General features: G+C 36.4%; 1 protein-coding gene across 9 annotated transcripts in view; it reads left to right on the top strand.

The window, feature by feature from the left end:
- Nucleotides 1-15,218, top strand: part of NEK1 (NIMA related kinase 1) — a 37,414-nt gene that overhangs the window by 5,579 nt on the left and 16,617 nt on the right. For 3 of the 9 annotated variants that reach the window (XM_072335442.1, XM_072335446.1, XM_072335441.1), the window contains exons 9-19: nt 886-940; nt 1,958-2,158; nt 4,324-4,384; nt 5,444-5,601; nt 7,465-7,524; nt 7,758-7,817; nt 7,964-8,011; nt 8,108-8,182; nt 11,145-11,317; nt 11,400-11,531; nt 14,301-14,403. In XM_072335442.1, coding sequence (XP_072191543.1) covers nt 886-940; nt 1,958-2,158; nt 4,324-4,384; nt 5,444-5,601; nt 7,465-7,524; nt 7,758-7,817; nt 7,964-8,011; nt 8,108-8,182; nt 11,145-11,317; nt 11,400-11,531; nt 14,301-14,403 — 1,126 coding nt within the window. The remainder of the gene's footprint in view (nt 1-885; nt 941-1,957; nt 2,159-4,323; nt 4,385-5,443; nt 5,602-7,464; nt 7,525-7,757; nt 7,818-7,963; nt 8,012-8,107; nt 8,183-11,144; nt 11,318-11,399; nt 11,532-14,300; nt 14,404-15,218) is intronic. The other 6 variants (XM_072335444.1, XM_072335449.1, XM_072335445.1 and 3 more) reach the window with 3 other exon arrangements.

Genomic DNA, 15,218 nt, shown 5'->3' with positions numbered 1-15,218 from the left:
GCCTCACCATGCAGGCAGGACTTTCGTAGATGCAGACATGACTTAGTGCTTTGATTTCTAAATCTAGCTGTCACCGTAATTATGGCTCTGCTTTTGCCTGTGCACACATCACTGCCGTAATTTATGAACGTGAAACTACATTAAGAAAGAAATACGAATGCAGTAATTGGATTACTTTTAAGTGCATGTATGGGTAGGCATCCTTCGGACAGTTTGCTTTTACATTTATCACCTTGGTGATTAGGTCCTATACGGTAATGGTATCCCTAATGTAATTGAAGTGTTTGGTATCTGGTCAGTCTTACTCTGCATTAAGAAACTGGAATAGTTTCAATTTTGTGAGTGCATTACTGTTTGCTAAAAATGATAATATTGCCTTGCCTCTTAGTTTCTTTTACATGGGAATATTGTCCAGTTGTATTCAAAGTAAATTCTGCAGTCCTTTAGTGAGTGTGGGTAATGTTAATCGGTGTCAAACAACCTGTTTGGTTGAATTTAAGAATTGCATTCGCCACATTGAGTAGTGGGTTGTTTTTTCTAAATTTCAAAGATCTCAAGTGAATGTCTACATTTAGAGAAAATAAAGCTTTATCCAGAGTTTGTCTAGTTTCTCTGATATCAGTGGTGCAAATGAAGTATAAAATCTGAAGCCAATACACCTCATCTGTATTTTCAGGTTGGCCTTGGTTTTGTTTGTTAATTTTGGTTGGTTGGTTGATGAAGTTTTGTGCTTTGAGAAGTAGAGGATGTACATTTGAGGGAGACTGTAATTTACTCAAAATATCACATTTTATTTTCATTCTCAAAGGTAAAATATTTGTTAAATAAGTTGTTTGGCAGTGTTAAACCCACAAGAAACTCTAAGATGTGTTCTTCTTGTTTTAGTGATATCTGGGCCCTTGGTTGTGTTCTCTATGAGATGTGCACGCTTAAACATGCAGTGAGTAGAAACTTGTTGCTTCTTTGAAAGAATTCCTACTGTTCTGCAGATGTATTTCTGTTGATTCAGGGCTTTCATGGTGATTATTTAAAATTACCTTCAGCACCTTAATTTTCTTTTCCTATATTGACAAACATTTACTGTGTTTTGATTCATGCCAATCTTTTTTTGGTTTGGTTTGGTTTTTTTGCTTTCAAGGTAGGTATTCAGTGAGGTTCAGTTAGCTGAAAAGTTGTTGGGTGTGTTAACAAACAGGGTGCTTTTCTTTCTGAAGGCCTGACATTTCATTGTAACTGAGAAGGCCTAAATTTAGGCTGCCAGCTTTTGTGTAAGTGGATTTGTACGTTTCTGTTTGGAACAGTCTTAGTTTTTAGGAAAAAAAACTGGAATGATGGAGTTGTGTTTTGTTTTTTAATATGGTTCTTTATTACTCTCCAGGTGGGATTGGAAGAATAAAAACATTTTTGTCAATTTGGTTTATTTAAGAAACAACTATTTTTACTAAAATAAATAAAATTATAACATATCAATTTGAGGGGAAAAAAAAAAAAGGTTAGGGCATCAAGATGAAAGCTATTGCAATTTCTTATTCCATAGTCCTCTCTGAGAGAACAGTGTTGACAAAGTTGGTTCTCTGAGGGTTGATAGCAACTTGTTTTCTGTAAGCTGTGTGATACACACTGTTTTCTTTTAACTGTTCAAGGGAATTGAAATGCTGTCTTCTGCCTTCTGAGCTCAAGCTGGTCTAAACATTCCTTTGGATTTCACACTGAGTGACTGTGAATGCTTTACATTCTTTCATTTGAAATGTGCTGCTCTAAAAAGAGCAGCAAGTGGAAAGTGTTCAGGAGATCAGAGAAGATCAAGCAGATATTGTCATTTAATTATAATTAACTGCATATCACTATTCATGTAGATCTGGGGGGAAATTACATATTTTGCAAGCAAATATTTTAAATTTTACATGTTGGCAAGCAGTAATGTGTAGTAACTGTCTCGTTTTCTTACATGATACAGTTTGAAGCTGGTAATATGAAGAACTTGGTACTGAAGATTATCTCTGGATCCTTTCCTCCTGTTTCTGTGCATTATTCCTGTGAGCTACGTAATCTGCTGTCACAGTTATTTAAAAGGAATCCTAGGGATAGACCATCAGTAAACTCCATATTGGAGAAAAACTTCATAGCCAAACGGGTTGAAAAATTTCTCACACCACAGGTATGGAGCTGGCTTTAATTTCATTTGGCTAAAAGGTCTTAGGACTGTTTTTTATTCCAGTGTCAATATACAGTATGAGAAAGTGGAGTAATGGTATTTCCTAAAGCTTTATGCAAACCTTTTCGGTTGAGAGAAGAAAGAGTTGTTATTATAAACTGCAAAAAATAAAAACAAATACATTCTCAACTTACTGACGTATTTGGTAGTTTAACAAACAAATTTAAATTGACCTTATCTTAAAGAGTGTTATTTTGTATGTCTTTGTATACAGGGAGGAATTTTGAGTCAGATGTTCATTTGCTTATATATGTAGTTCTCTCTTGAAGTGGTATTGTCTTCAGCATCAAATCTTTATTGTAATTGCTTCAATCCATTTCTTGTTTGCAATTTGGAATTGTCTGCAGGCTTGTTTTGTGAATTATTGCTCAGTAAATGTGATGTTTGAATTTCTTAGATACATAACATCGAAGAAATTATTCAATATTCTGTTTAGGATCTATTGATATAATTTGACAACTATTCAAGCTATTTTAATGTAAATTTAATCAAAAGAGATCAAGAATAATGAGCACTGATGTATGAGGTAAGTAAATACAGGATGAGAAAGGACATGGAGAGAATTAATGCAAAAGAAGACCTCATTAAATATAAAGAATTCTGATGGACTCAAATTCTAACATAAAGAAATTTTGGGAGAAGGCCATATATAATTGGAATTTCTTTTGTATGGAAAATAGGCTTTCAACTAATGGTATTTAAGACTAAAGTTCCAGCGAAAGCCCAGATTCAGAAATCTTCACAGCAGACTTGTAAGAATAGTAGAAAATCTGTCTTTTAAAAAACTGAAGGCTCAATCAGATTTTACTTCTAGCAGCTAGAATGAAACTTCTGTTTGTGATGATTCAGATGTGGTATAGCTGGTAATAGACTGCTACCTGATGTCAGTATTTTCTTGGACTGAGTACAGATATTTGCGCACAGTTTTGTCGACTGATTCACTGACATATTCAAGTTAAAAAATATTAAAAGGCAGAGAAGGAAATGACCAGGAAACATCTCTTATTGAATGTGTTGGTAACTGGTGCATACATGCACTGTTGTCTTCTGCTTTCCCTGGTCTGAGCTAAAGAGATCCTCAGTGGTTCTGTCATCTGCCAAACATAGCAACTATTGCTGAAATGCTGCTCTTAACTATTAGAAAATCAGTCTTCCATGTTTATATAAATTCTTAATTAATTTTCATAGTCATATGCATGTTATTCCTAGATAGCCTATGTATATATGTACCTCATATACTTCTTCCCATTGTAGAAAGCACAGAAAAGCTAAAATCTGAAGAAATTTCTAAAGGACTGTGCTTTGACATAGTCTATCTGAAAGACTGAAATGAAATGTGAGAACTATACAGTAATTTAGAGCAGACTGTTCATAAAACACATGGTGATGAACACTTAAACTTTATTCTAGTTTCTTGGTTAGGTCATAGTTCAGGTAATGTGCAACCTGATAACCAGACTAAGTAGTTAATTAAAATAATTTTATTAATACTTCTATTTTGAATTAATGTTTCATTATGCTTGGAGAAGAGTAGGCTCTGGAGAGACCTGATCTCAGCCTTTTGGTATTTAAGAGGACACTATAAGAAGGAAGAGGACAGACTCTTTATTGGGGTTTGTAGTGATAAATCAAGGGTAAATGTTAAACTGAAAGAGGGGAGATCTAGACTGGATACAAGGAAGAGATTTCTTTACAACATAAGTGGTGAGGCACTGGCACAGGTTGCCCAGAGCAGTGGTAGAAGTCCCATCCCTTCAAGAGAGAGACCTTCAAGATCAGGCTGGACCAGATTCTGAGCACCTGATGTAGCTGTAGGTATCCCTGTTTATTGCAGGGAGGATTGGACCAGGTGGTGTTTAAGGGTCTCTTCCATCTCAGATGATTCAATGAATCTGTCGGAAGTGTTTGAAAGCAATGAATCCTGCTTCATTCCAGTGCTAGTAGTGCTACACTGAAGTTTAGTGTTGAACTTACTGTTCACTTAGGGTTTTAGTAAATATTACTAGTTAGAAATTTAACTGAAAGAGGTATACAGACTTTGGTGAAAATGAGTTCTTCCTAGCTTTGAACATAACTATTCTTGGCTAACAGTTGAACTCTTTTTGTAGCTTATTGCGGAAGAATTCAGTCACAAAGTGTTTCACAAGTTTGGACCGCATGCTGCACCAGGTATGTAATATGTGTGAAATGCTTTAGCTTAAGAATCTGGCAAGATAATGCCTTTTTTCTTCTGTTTGTTCTTATAATTGATTCTAGAATTTTTGAGAGAGAAAAGAGATGGGGGCAGTTTGCTATGCTTGGTTTTTGGTTTTTGTTTTTTTTCAGTGGGGAGCTGGATGTTTATCGAGAGAAACCATGGTAATGCAGTCCTTGAGTTAGTAACATTTTAGGTTTACTTTTTGCTCTTGTGCTATGTTACACTTCTAAAATAATAGATTATAGTGGAAACTGCCTTATTACTGACACCTGGGTAATGAGAAATCCCATTCCTTATTAAAAGTGGGAGGCTTTGGGGTTTTGTTGCAGACTCTAAGATTATGCTCTGACTTCACCCCAGAGCTAGAGAATTTTTGCCGTTGGTGGCATATTAGATTGTGGTTTACTTTCTCATGATGGTCTTATCATTGTTTTCCTGCAACAGTTAGTTTACGCTTTTTTTTTTTTCTTAGATTTCTTTTATTATTTTTCTTTCTTGAAATTATTTGATAGTATGTTGCACATACTTCAGTGTTGTTCCATTAGATCTGTAGTTACGAGAGCCCTACTAACGCAATCAAATTCAACAGTTGGCTTATTATCAGGAACTTCCCAAGAGAAAGAGGTTACTGAAACTGTAGTTGTTTTAAAACTCATCTTGTGCTGACCTCAGTTTTGCAGGTTGCAGTCCAGTGCCTCTTGATTATGTTGGGAAAACTGTTCCCTGTGTTCATAGCAACTGGGTAAAAAAAATGTAGCAGATTGAGTAAGCTTCAATTCTCCAGTGTAAAACGAAGTGGTGAGAGTGAAAAGCTCAGGGATTGTGTTCTGTTGTTTGTTATTAAACATGATAATTAGAAGAGCTGTTTTGGATAGCTGGATATATTACATTCATACAACCAGCTCATGTGAATGAAATGTTAGCAGTTCATCTGTTTTCCTCTGACTCTGCTGTTCCAGTACATAGGGAAAGGGATATACACTGTACTGACTGGCCTGGATATAGCTGTAAAACAGTCTCTTCTTATTAAGCTAAAAGACCAGCTCAAGGACAAATCTCGACTTCAGTTGCACCAGCTCAGAAAATTACCAAACCTGCTGCAAAATATGGAGTGCCTTTAGCGATGAAGAAGTGTTATGACGCATCCAAAAAGCTTCATGAGAAAAAGTCATTGATTAAACTTAGGCAGGTAACTAAGTTACTTGAATTGAACTGTTTCACTAATGCTGTATTTACATGGTATAAAAACATTATATGTTCCTTTTCAGAAAGTCACTTATATGAACAAAACATCTAGAGAGCAAATAATATTGTAAGTGCTTGTCTTGCTCTGTTACTGGTTATTGTTAACACATGATTTTTGGAGGCTGCTACTGTAGGCTTGCTTTCTAATTCCACTAGTGAGTTAGGTGTGCTTTACATACATGGTAAGCATCTCTGATGTTGACCACTCTTAGAAATAGTGGAAATCAGTCAGATAGACCAACATATTTGAAACAGAATAAGAATCTTTGCATATATCTTCAGTGTTCAAAACCATTCTCCTATTTGCAGCCCTAAATGGCTTTGTCAGTAACTTTCTAAAGCATTGTCAACCAGAAAAACTGTATAATCAGAAAAAGAGTTTACTAGGCTTTCTTCCATGAGCTAATGAGAAATGAGTCTTCATACAGTTCTACTGATCTTTTTTTTTTCCCCAGTCATCTTTCTCTACATTCCCTACTATGTAAAGCTGTTTATATGTATTCTTTAATTACTGAATGGCTGGGAGATATTTCATGATACAACTAATTATGCACCTTCCAAGCAGCTAGTAACCAAGAAGCTCTCACATCAGCATTTTCTACTCTCAGCATGCGAATTAATTCAAATTGTCTGCTGAACAAGTGATTCACCTGTTTCATTCTCTTAGCATTTTGGGAAGCGTAGCCCTGAGATTACTATCTATGACATTTGGTGTCATATCTGATACTGGATGGACAGAAAATGAGACCTGAGATAGCGTTCCTCCAATAAACTCTGAATCTTTTGAACTTGTACCAGTGATCCCCACAGGCTTCATTTTTTTTATCATGTGCAGCTGGAAAAAGAGAGCAAGAGTAAGCAAACACAAAAACTTATGTGTCCTTATGAGATCATGATGCTTTTTCGCATTTAAGGCTTCATTGTACAATCATATGCTGTTCTGCCGCCGTTTATAATTGATTTCACCAACCAGTGCTGAAGCAACTTATACAGAGACCGTAAGCCCTTGTTATGGCAGTGTGAAAGCTGAGGAAAAAATCTTGCACTGCAGTGCTGCAACTTTAAGATAATCTTTTGTGTGGAATGTACGTACTAGCGAGGGGTAAGATATAAGCTATAATGGCTGCAGCATAATACAAGTTTTATCCTCCTTGGTGTTGTTCCAGGCTAGTTATGCAGGTCGCATGTGGTTTTCTAATGGAACGTGCAACTTCACTGCTTATTTAGTGTTGTTACATGAATGCACTGCAGTTAAATTGCATAGAAGCTTTTTAGAGATTTAAGTTATTTTTTTTTGAGATATTTTAGAAGTACTAATCTGATAGAAATCTAGATTGTCAAAAAAAGATAAATCTTAGGAAGCAATCTGTGTTCTTGTTGAGTTGGGGGAAAAAAAAGGCTTACTATGTATAACTCCTTTTTTACCAGATATTCAGTAGTGGCCTTGTTCCCATCTTCCATGGGTAACAAGACAAAGCCTAAGGATAACATAATAAATTTGTTGTCCAAATAAGAGGCGATCTTATTATCTAAAGACCATCAAAGACCATGAAAAGATTATAAAGTGCAGTGATGCTGCCAGAGAAGAAAAACTGAGATGAAACAGATTTTAAATAACTATCTTCAGCCATCGAGATGGAGCTCTTAGCAGTAGGTGAACAAGTATGGTGGCATTTACAGCTTCCCAACTGATGAATTATTTTAAACCCAATTTTGCACATACCGAGATGTGGGTTTAAGATTTTCCTATTTTTTTCTCTTGTTCTAGCATTGTGCTATCTAATTTTAAGTTTCACCTTTTATCTAGGCCTTTCCAACTCCAAAGAAGAAAATAATTCCAGGGGAAGAAAGGAGGAAAATGTTTGAGGTATCATGAAATTTCATGCTCATTTTTAATCTAAGCAAAAGCTAAGTCCAAAGCAAGAATGCCAGAATAAAACTTTCAAACCTTTCCTCCTTATCTTTTTTTCCAGTCATTATCTAGCAATGATTTTTATCTTCATGGACGTAACCAGCAAGTGGAAAACTAACCAGTCTTGACAGATGCTTCACAGAACAATGGCTGAGCAATAAATACCAAATTATATGCTTATTTTTCAGGAACCTTCAAAAAAGAAAAGGTTAGAATTGCCTGACAAAGAAAAACGCCAGAGAGATCAGGTAGACAAGATGCTTGGAACACCCTTTTTCATTTTTTTTTTGAACATCCATAGTAATTCTAGTGACATGTGTTGTGTTGCCTAGGAGATGGCAGTAATTCAGTTTCCCAGTTACTAAATATGTTACTTAATCCTTATGCGTTGCAGATCAGTTTACTGAAGGCAGAGGAAATAAGAAGATTGGAAAAAGAAAGGGTAAAATATGTTTAAAATGTGTTAATAGTGAATCTTAATTTTTTACTTAAAGTGATCCCTTGATTGATGTTTTCCTTTGTTGTTTTTTTCCTTCAGATGGAACGAATAAACAGAGCCAGGGAACAAGGATGGAGGAATGTGCTTGGTTCAAGTGGAAGTGGTGATGTTAAGGTTGGCAGCAGTTGCAGAAATGTGACGTAGTATGCTCCTCCCACCTTTGCTTATCTGGCATGATCTTTTCAGAAAGAACTGCTTTTGGGTTCAACTCTTGAAGTTGCTTTCTATTAATCTAGTGATAATTTAAGAGAGACTGTATAGCAGACTTAATTTCCAGTCTTTTTGGAGTTCATGTGCAATTTCCATTTTTAATACCTGATAATTTCCAAATCTCCTCTCTTTCTGCCAGTAATGGTTTTCATGCGTCACGTTCTTTTTTTACACTCCTGCTTTTGCTTCTTTTCCTAAATACATGCATGAATGGCTTCTTCCATATTCAAGTTTGTTCTCGAATTTTTTTGTTGAAGTATCTTTCCAGGTTCACGTATTATGATAATGAATATTTTCTCCAGTATTGAAAACATGTTTTAAGCTTTTGTTTTTAGTTAACAACGTAATTGGCAGTTCCAGTATCTGTGTTATGTTGTCTATGATGGGTGAGAAAATTTGAGTAGGCATATCTTTTTCTTAAAGCTGTAAACCCCTTAGTTGTTCAGCTTTATAGAACTGGGTTACATCATTTCATGTTATTTTTGTGACAGTTTCTTTATCTGTGCATCTCTTGCTTCCATGGCAACATAACTGTTCTGGGAAGTAGTATGATGAAGGTATTTGAAGATAAAACTCTTGGTCTCTGCTTTCATGGGACAAGAGACGGTGAAGAAATTCAGTACTGCAGTGATATAAATCTTTCTGACAAAATGAAGTGGGTTTAAATGCAGCTATTTGTTATAGTGCCAGCGAATCCTACAAAAAATATTTGGTCTCAATGTGTTTAGCACAGTTTTTATAAACAAAATCTGTCTGAACTGTCAAAATGAGGAGAGGTTTTGTATGAGAAAATAGTAAAGAAATGGAAGTACATGACCAGGCTTCAGTATCTGCGTGTCCTATCTATGCTTCAAAATAGACATCTCATTTTGCTTAAATATAAAAGCAAACGTAAAAGTATCAATTTGAACACTACTAGACTCTGGTTTAATGAGAAACTGGAAAAAGTTTTTTGGTTTCCACACTGTCATTCTCTCTGTCAAAATGATGATAACGGTCATCCCTGCAAACTTCCATTACAACATGGCTTATAAGTTTCATATTCTTGTTGGAGCTTTGTATGTACCTGAAAATGGCCATTGCTTAGATTTGATTCGGGAGTTTTATTGCAATGGCTTTACACATTGAAAATATAAAGCATTCTATTGTAGCTGAAGTGACATCACTTCCAGTGTTCTCAGTCGTGGAGAAATTGAGGTTCAGTGGCTGCGTACGTTTTCACAAAGTGCTACTGTAAAATATCAGAGCAAACAGGCTTTAAAATTGTTTGAAATGTTTTCTTTAGCTTGGTTAGTTATATGCAGATCTTACACAGGCCACTAAGTTACCATCACTCAAGGTTTTCATGTACTGTTAGAGTAGGTTTGATTTAATTGTCTTCTTTCTTTCTCGTGCATATAAACAGTGCAGCCAGTGACTCCCTGATTATGCTGTTAGTTTAGAATATCAGTGTTCAAGCATTCTGGGGCCTCAAGCCACATAGTCCCTGATGAAGGCATAGCAAGGTCATGCTCTGCATTATTTTCTCCTCCCATCTTTTTTGGAGTGATTGCTGGCACCTGTTTCTGAAGGAAAGTAGAGATAAAGGTGTCAAGGACTTGGCTTTGGATTCTAGCAGGGACCTGTAACTGTTCTGCAGATGGTTGATGAGCACCTGCTTCTTAGTGTTCGCCTGGAGATTAGTCGTAATATTTCCTCATATGCTTTCAAAAGGACCACCTATAGTAATTAAAGGTGAAACCTTGAACAACATCAAAGGCAAAGCTTTGTGTTCTGTTTGTAGAATTGGCTGTCTTTTGGAACAGATTATTTTTACGTAGAGGAATAGCATACCAGCATACTTACTTGAATGCCTGGAGTAATCTGTTTGTATGTTATGGTATGGGTTACAGGGAATTACTGATGTGCATTGAGTAACTGAAACTTAGAGTGTGAGCAAAATTCCATTGTCAAATACAGGATGATGCAGATCTGCTGGGTGGACCATCCTAAAACTGTCACATCTGTGCTGTGAAATAATTTGGAATATTTATCCTATTGCACATGCCATAGGTTCACTACCTTGGGCTGTGTAGTTGACCACTTACCCTGGTGCAAAGGGAATGTTTTTGTGCATGTACTGACTACCTTATATTTGTTTTGCCAGTTTTACACTTAATGTATCCATCATTGACTATTACTATACACAGCTGCTTACAACATTTTCTTGATTGTTATTTTCACATGAGGGTTCTCCAGGAATTCCAGGTCTTTGAGGAAGACAGAGATCATTTTCATAAAGCTTTAATCTGTGGTAGATGTAGATGTTAGCCTGGTTTGAGCTTTACTAGGGGAGCATCTCAATTCTGGTGATGCAACAAAGTTACAGATTGCTGAAAACGAAGAGTCTCAGATAAATCTTCTATTACTATCACCCAGCAACCTTAGAGGAATGCTTAACCATTTCTGGTGTTAGTAAAAAATAGATGTTTCGATAGCAATAATTCATTAATACTTCAGTTAGTACTCTGTCGCTTCTAACTTCTTGTGCTGAAACTGATTTTCTTCCTGTGTTGAACACCTGCTATTTTCAGTTATGCTTCAACAGGTTCTTCACTAATAGCTTGCAAAATATGTAGTAGATGTCTCATGTATAATTATTTAGAGAGAGAATACTGTGTCATTTTGGAGTACTAGCTGAAAAGTAAGTTTTTAATTTATCAGTCTTGTGGTATATTAAAATAGGTGAATGCCAAAATTAGATTGGGACCAATTCAGAATGGTTGCAAAGCACGTTAATGCTTTTATTCTACTTGAGAGGTGAAAATTGAAAGGGCTTGTTAAAAGCAATATTTGAGATTTTCAGCTTACCTCTTCTGATTTTCAGGCACCCTATTATGGCGGTGGAGGTGGTGCTGGTCATTTTCCTGCCTCTTTCAGAGGACAGTATGAGCACTATCATGCTATTTTTGACAAGATGCAAAAGGAAACCTTCAAAGTAACTAAAGAGCGGCAAGCCAAATGGAGGGCAGAAGTACAAGGCCAAGAAGCTGTTGAGAGGTATGGCTACCTTCCATGTGAAGTTGTATGTGGTCTGCTTCAGATGAAAGTAATGAAAGTTGCTGTACGTATTTATCTACAGAGGAATTCCACCTGGAATACGTCCAGGAGTTCCTAAGGGGCCTGCAGGTCATCACCATTTACCTGATGCTGATGCAATTAGGAAAAAAGTGAAAAGGTTGAAGGAGGTGTCTAAACAAGCCAGTGCAAACAGGTTGGACTGCAATAATCCATAAATCTGTCCCTACATGTTAGAATTTTGTTCTATCTTGTTCCATTTAGTAGTTGGACGTGTTTCAGAATCATCTTTGTCCATTGGTAGTGTGCTGTCTGTTTGTGTGTTGATCCCTCACAGACCACAGTACTTTCAGAGCCAGTGGAAACCTTGCCTTTCCCAGTAGGAGGAAAAAAAATGGATTACCAACAACCTAAGCTAGATTTAAGCTAAAAGGACTGGCTTAATCCAGTTATAGTCTACGTAGAACAGCCTTCTTTGCTTTTTTCTAGTTCTGATTTCTGTGTTACGTGTCAAGACGCTTCCGTGTCCTGTCATCTCATCCTGACTGCCTTTTCTCCATCTAAACATTTTTTTTTTTTAAAGAATAGAACAGTATCTAGAAAGCTCTCAGCACTTTTAGCCTCTGTGTATTGATCAGCGTATTTTTTCTGGATGACTGAGATGTGTCTTTTCAGCCTTCCCCGATTATTCTCAGTCCTTTGCACACAGTGCCACAATCCCAAAATCTTGCCTAGGTTAGGAAATAAGGTTTTTGTATTGCTTGCCTCACACATCTGATTATATTAAATGGTACTTTGCCTGACCTAGCCAAGATTGTTTTAAATCTGTTCAGATTTGAGATGAACCATTGTGAATTAAGAAGAGCATGGAGATCCTGAGGAGAAATTGATTTGGTATTTCTTGAATCCATGAACTCAGAAGCACTCAGTGAGCTTACTATGCAAGAGTTTCTAAACAGATGATTGTTCTTTTTCTAATCATAATCTGGACTACTTTTAAATTCAGGTGCTATATCTTAGCATTCAAAATGTTCTAAGTATTTTTACTTCATTATCTGAAAATAATGTTACTATTGTAATCAGTCTTGTGGTATTTCTCTCTTAGACTTTTTATATTTCACCTCTATCTGAAAAAATAAGGATGCTGAAAAAACAAGTAAAAAAAAAAAAACCCAAAATTTTAATAATAACATCCTTTAGCAGAAATCAGTCAGGGTTTGAACCAGTGGTTGAGCACTTGGTGGGAAGGCAAGGCCAACCCAGAGGAGTTCAGGCACATACAACACACTTGAGTGATCAGAAGAGGTGAAGCCAGGATCCACCCCTTCACAGACATCATTTAAGGGTTGGCAGTAGAGGTGAGGATATCTTACTTGAGTTCCCTGGCTGCTTCAGACCTTCCAAGGATAAGTGGCTTTTCTTCCTTTTTTCCTGTGTTCACGGCTTCTGCGTTTGGGCTTGTCCTTATTTGCTGCAGACTAGAATTGTGTCACCCTGCTATTATTGCTGTACTGCTTGTCACATTACAGCATTACACAGACATCATGGAAGTTCTACGTTTTAAACAGCATATTTAAAAAGTTGAAAAATCTTCAAATTACAGTATCTCTGATTATGCTGCCCCAACTAAAGTGAAGCGTTCTCAACTTCAGTAGTCTCTAAAAATTGGACAGTAGGGCTGACCAGGACAAATTTGGTTGAAGCATTTTAATAGTGAGTCAAATAGATGTATAAGGAAGTTATCAAGTGGTTCTTTCTTTACCAGTAACACAGTGGATGGCTTTCCATTTCCAGAACAACTACAGCACTTATTCTATCAAAGTAGTTTTACTTTTCTTTCTCTTCTTGAATTATGGCATATGGAAATATCATTTTACTTCCTCATTTGTAGCTGGGTAGCACAGTAAAGAAAATAAGATTCAGAGATGTTTTCTGAGTGTGCTAAGTTATTTATGAATTGCTGACAGTAGCTCCCGTATGGAAAAACGTTCTTTAACTGTTTCACCTTATGGGTTATTGCTCCCTGCTTTTCCTCCTATCTTCCTGCCTTTTGTTGAACTGCTAGTACAACTCTACAGTCAGAGGAGGCTGGGGGAGCTTTGGAAAGGGAACTGTCTCATCATTCTATGATTTGTTAGCATTTCTAACACTGTCCATGAACTTTTTTTTTTTTTAAACTTGTTTTCCTTAGAGAGCTTCCTCATTAGTCTGTTTTTAACCAGTTTTTTTTAGGAACAGTTTCCTCTACCAAGTGATCATATGTGTGCACTTGTAGACTTGCCACATACTCATTTACAGTAATGTAAACACAACCTTCTTGTCTATCCAAATAGGTCCCTGACCTGGGGCAGGATATGTGAAGACATATCTGTTCTGGTTAATTTTGTGTCAGGAAAGCTCCTTCAGAGTCACTTGAAAAATAACAAAAATCTCCATAAATCCACCAAAACGCTATTGGAATGCCACCATTGAGACGTTATCTGTGTGGTAGAAGCTCTTGCTCCAAGTCTAGATCAGACTTGCCAGGCTGTTGGATATCTTACTGAATGGCTTATGGAGACTTCTTGCTGGTCTCCAAAGGGAAATCGCAAAGGAATTAGTTTGTCTTTTTATTTTTTTTATTTATTTTTTAATGTGATTACTAGTGAGACAAGCTGAGAAATTTTCAGAATAACCACTAAAATTGTGGTTCAACATTCATTTTTGTTTTGATGAATAGAATGTGCAAGAGAGCAACACTGTTTGGGAAGAGAGTTTAATTGTACTTTTTATGTTGTTGAGTGTGTTTTTCTCTGTATTGTTAAAGTCTGACATGAGCATTTTGGCTGATAAAAGGCATTTTTCTGAAGATATGTTACTTACGAAGGTAAATTTCTTATTTGTTTCTCAGTTAGGATAAATGCACTGGTAATATGAATACTGTATTTCAGAAGCTTAGAGCTTGATATGTTTTGCAATTTTGCAGGCAGAAAGGATGGTTACCTGCAGAAAGAGCAAAGCAAGTTGAAGAATTCTGGCAACGAAAGAGGGAAGCCATGCAAAACAAAGCTCGTGCTGAGGGACACATGGTATGAAAAATGCAGTCTTTGTATGTTATTGTTTCAGAATGCTTTATGAATCTTTAAATTAGTATTGTAGCCATGAATTACTGGCTAAATACCGTTCTTGTGCATGTCTAACTTGATATTGTGAACTTCAGAACAATGTTTTGCATTTTCTGTTGGTCACAGCTGTTAAGTTTTGGTTGAAATTGAACTTATATATAAACTAAACTCAACTACAGTAGTGTTTTCCTAAAGACATGCTATTTATTAAGATACTTTAGCTTTGATGCAGAAGTATCCTTACGTTAGTATATTTGTTTTAAAAGCACGAGTCTTCTGTTTTAAGAATGTATCTGTTTTAAAGCCTCTGAGACCAGTAAACCACTTTCATAGAAATAGTGTTTGTTTAGTCTGCTTCTTTTTAGATGAGTCAGTAATAGTATCTGCTTCTATTTTGTTTTTAGCTTTCTTGGCATTAGTATAGTTGTATATGATACAAAGTGCTATTTCTCTAGTGCATTCAGCTGAGCCCAAGTGCTTTACACTCAATGGGCAGTTGCAATAAAATGGGGAGGCTTAAACTCTGAGCCATGGCTCCATAGTAATGTATCAGTTACCACTGATGGCAGAAGCTCTCAGCATCTTTCTCCTGTTAGTACGAGGGGAGGGGAACAGCTTATATAGCTGGCAGTAATTTCCATATAAAGAGTTGCTCACTGGAGAAGGAAAAAGCTCCGGGAGGACCTCATAGTGGCTTTTGAGTACCTAAAGGGAGACTACATGAAAGATGGGGAGGGACTTTTTACAACGACATGTACTAATAAGACAAGGGGTAGACT

This window comes from Excalfactoria chinensis, chromosome 4, assembly GCF_039878825.1.
Source record: "Excalfactoria chinensis isolate bCotChi1 chromosome 4, bCotChi1.hap2, whole genome shotgun sequence".
Taxonomy (NCBI): domain Eukaryota; kingdom Metazoa; phylum Chordata; class Aves; order Galliformes; family Phasianidae; genus Excalfactoria; species Excalfactoria chinensis.
Note: the sequence above shows the minus strand (reverse complement) of the source record. Positions and strands in the feature narration are given on the sequence as shown.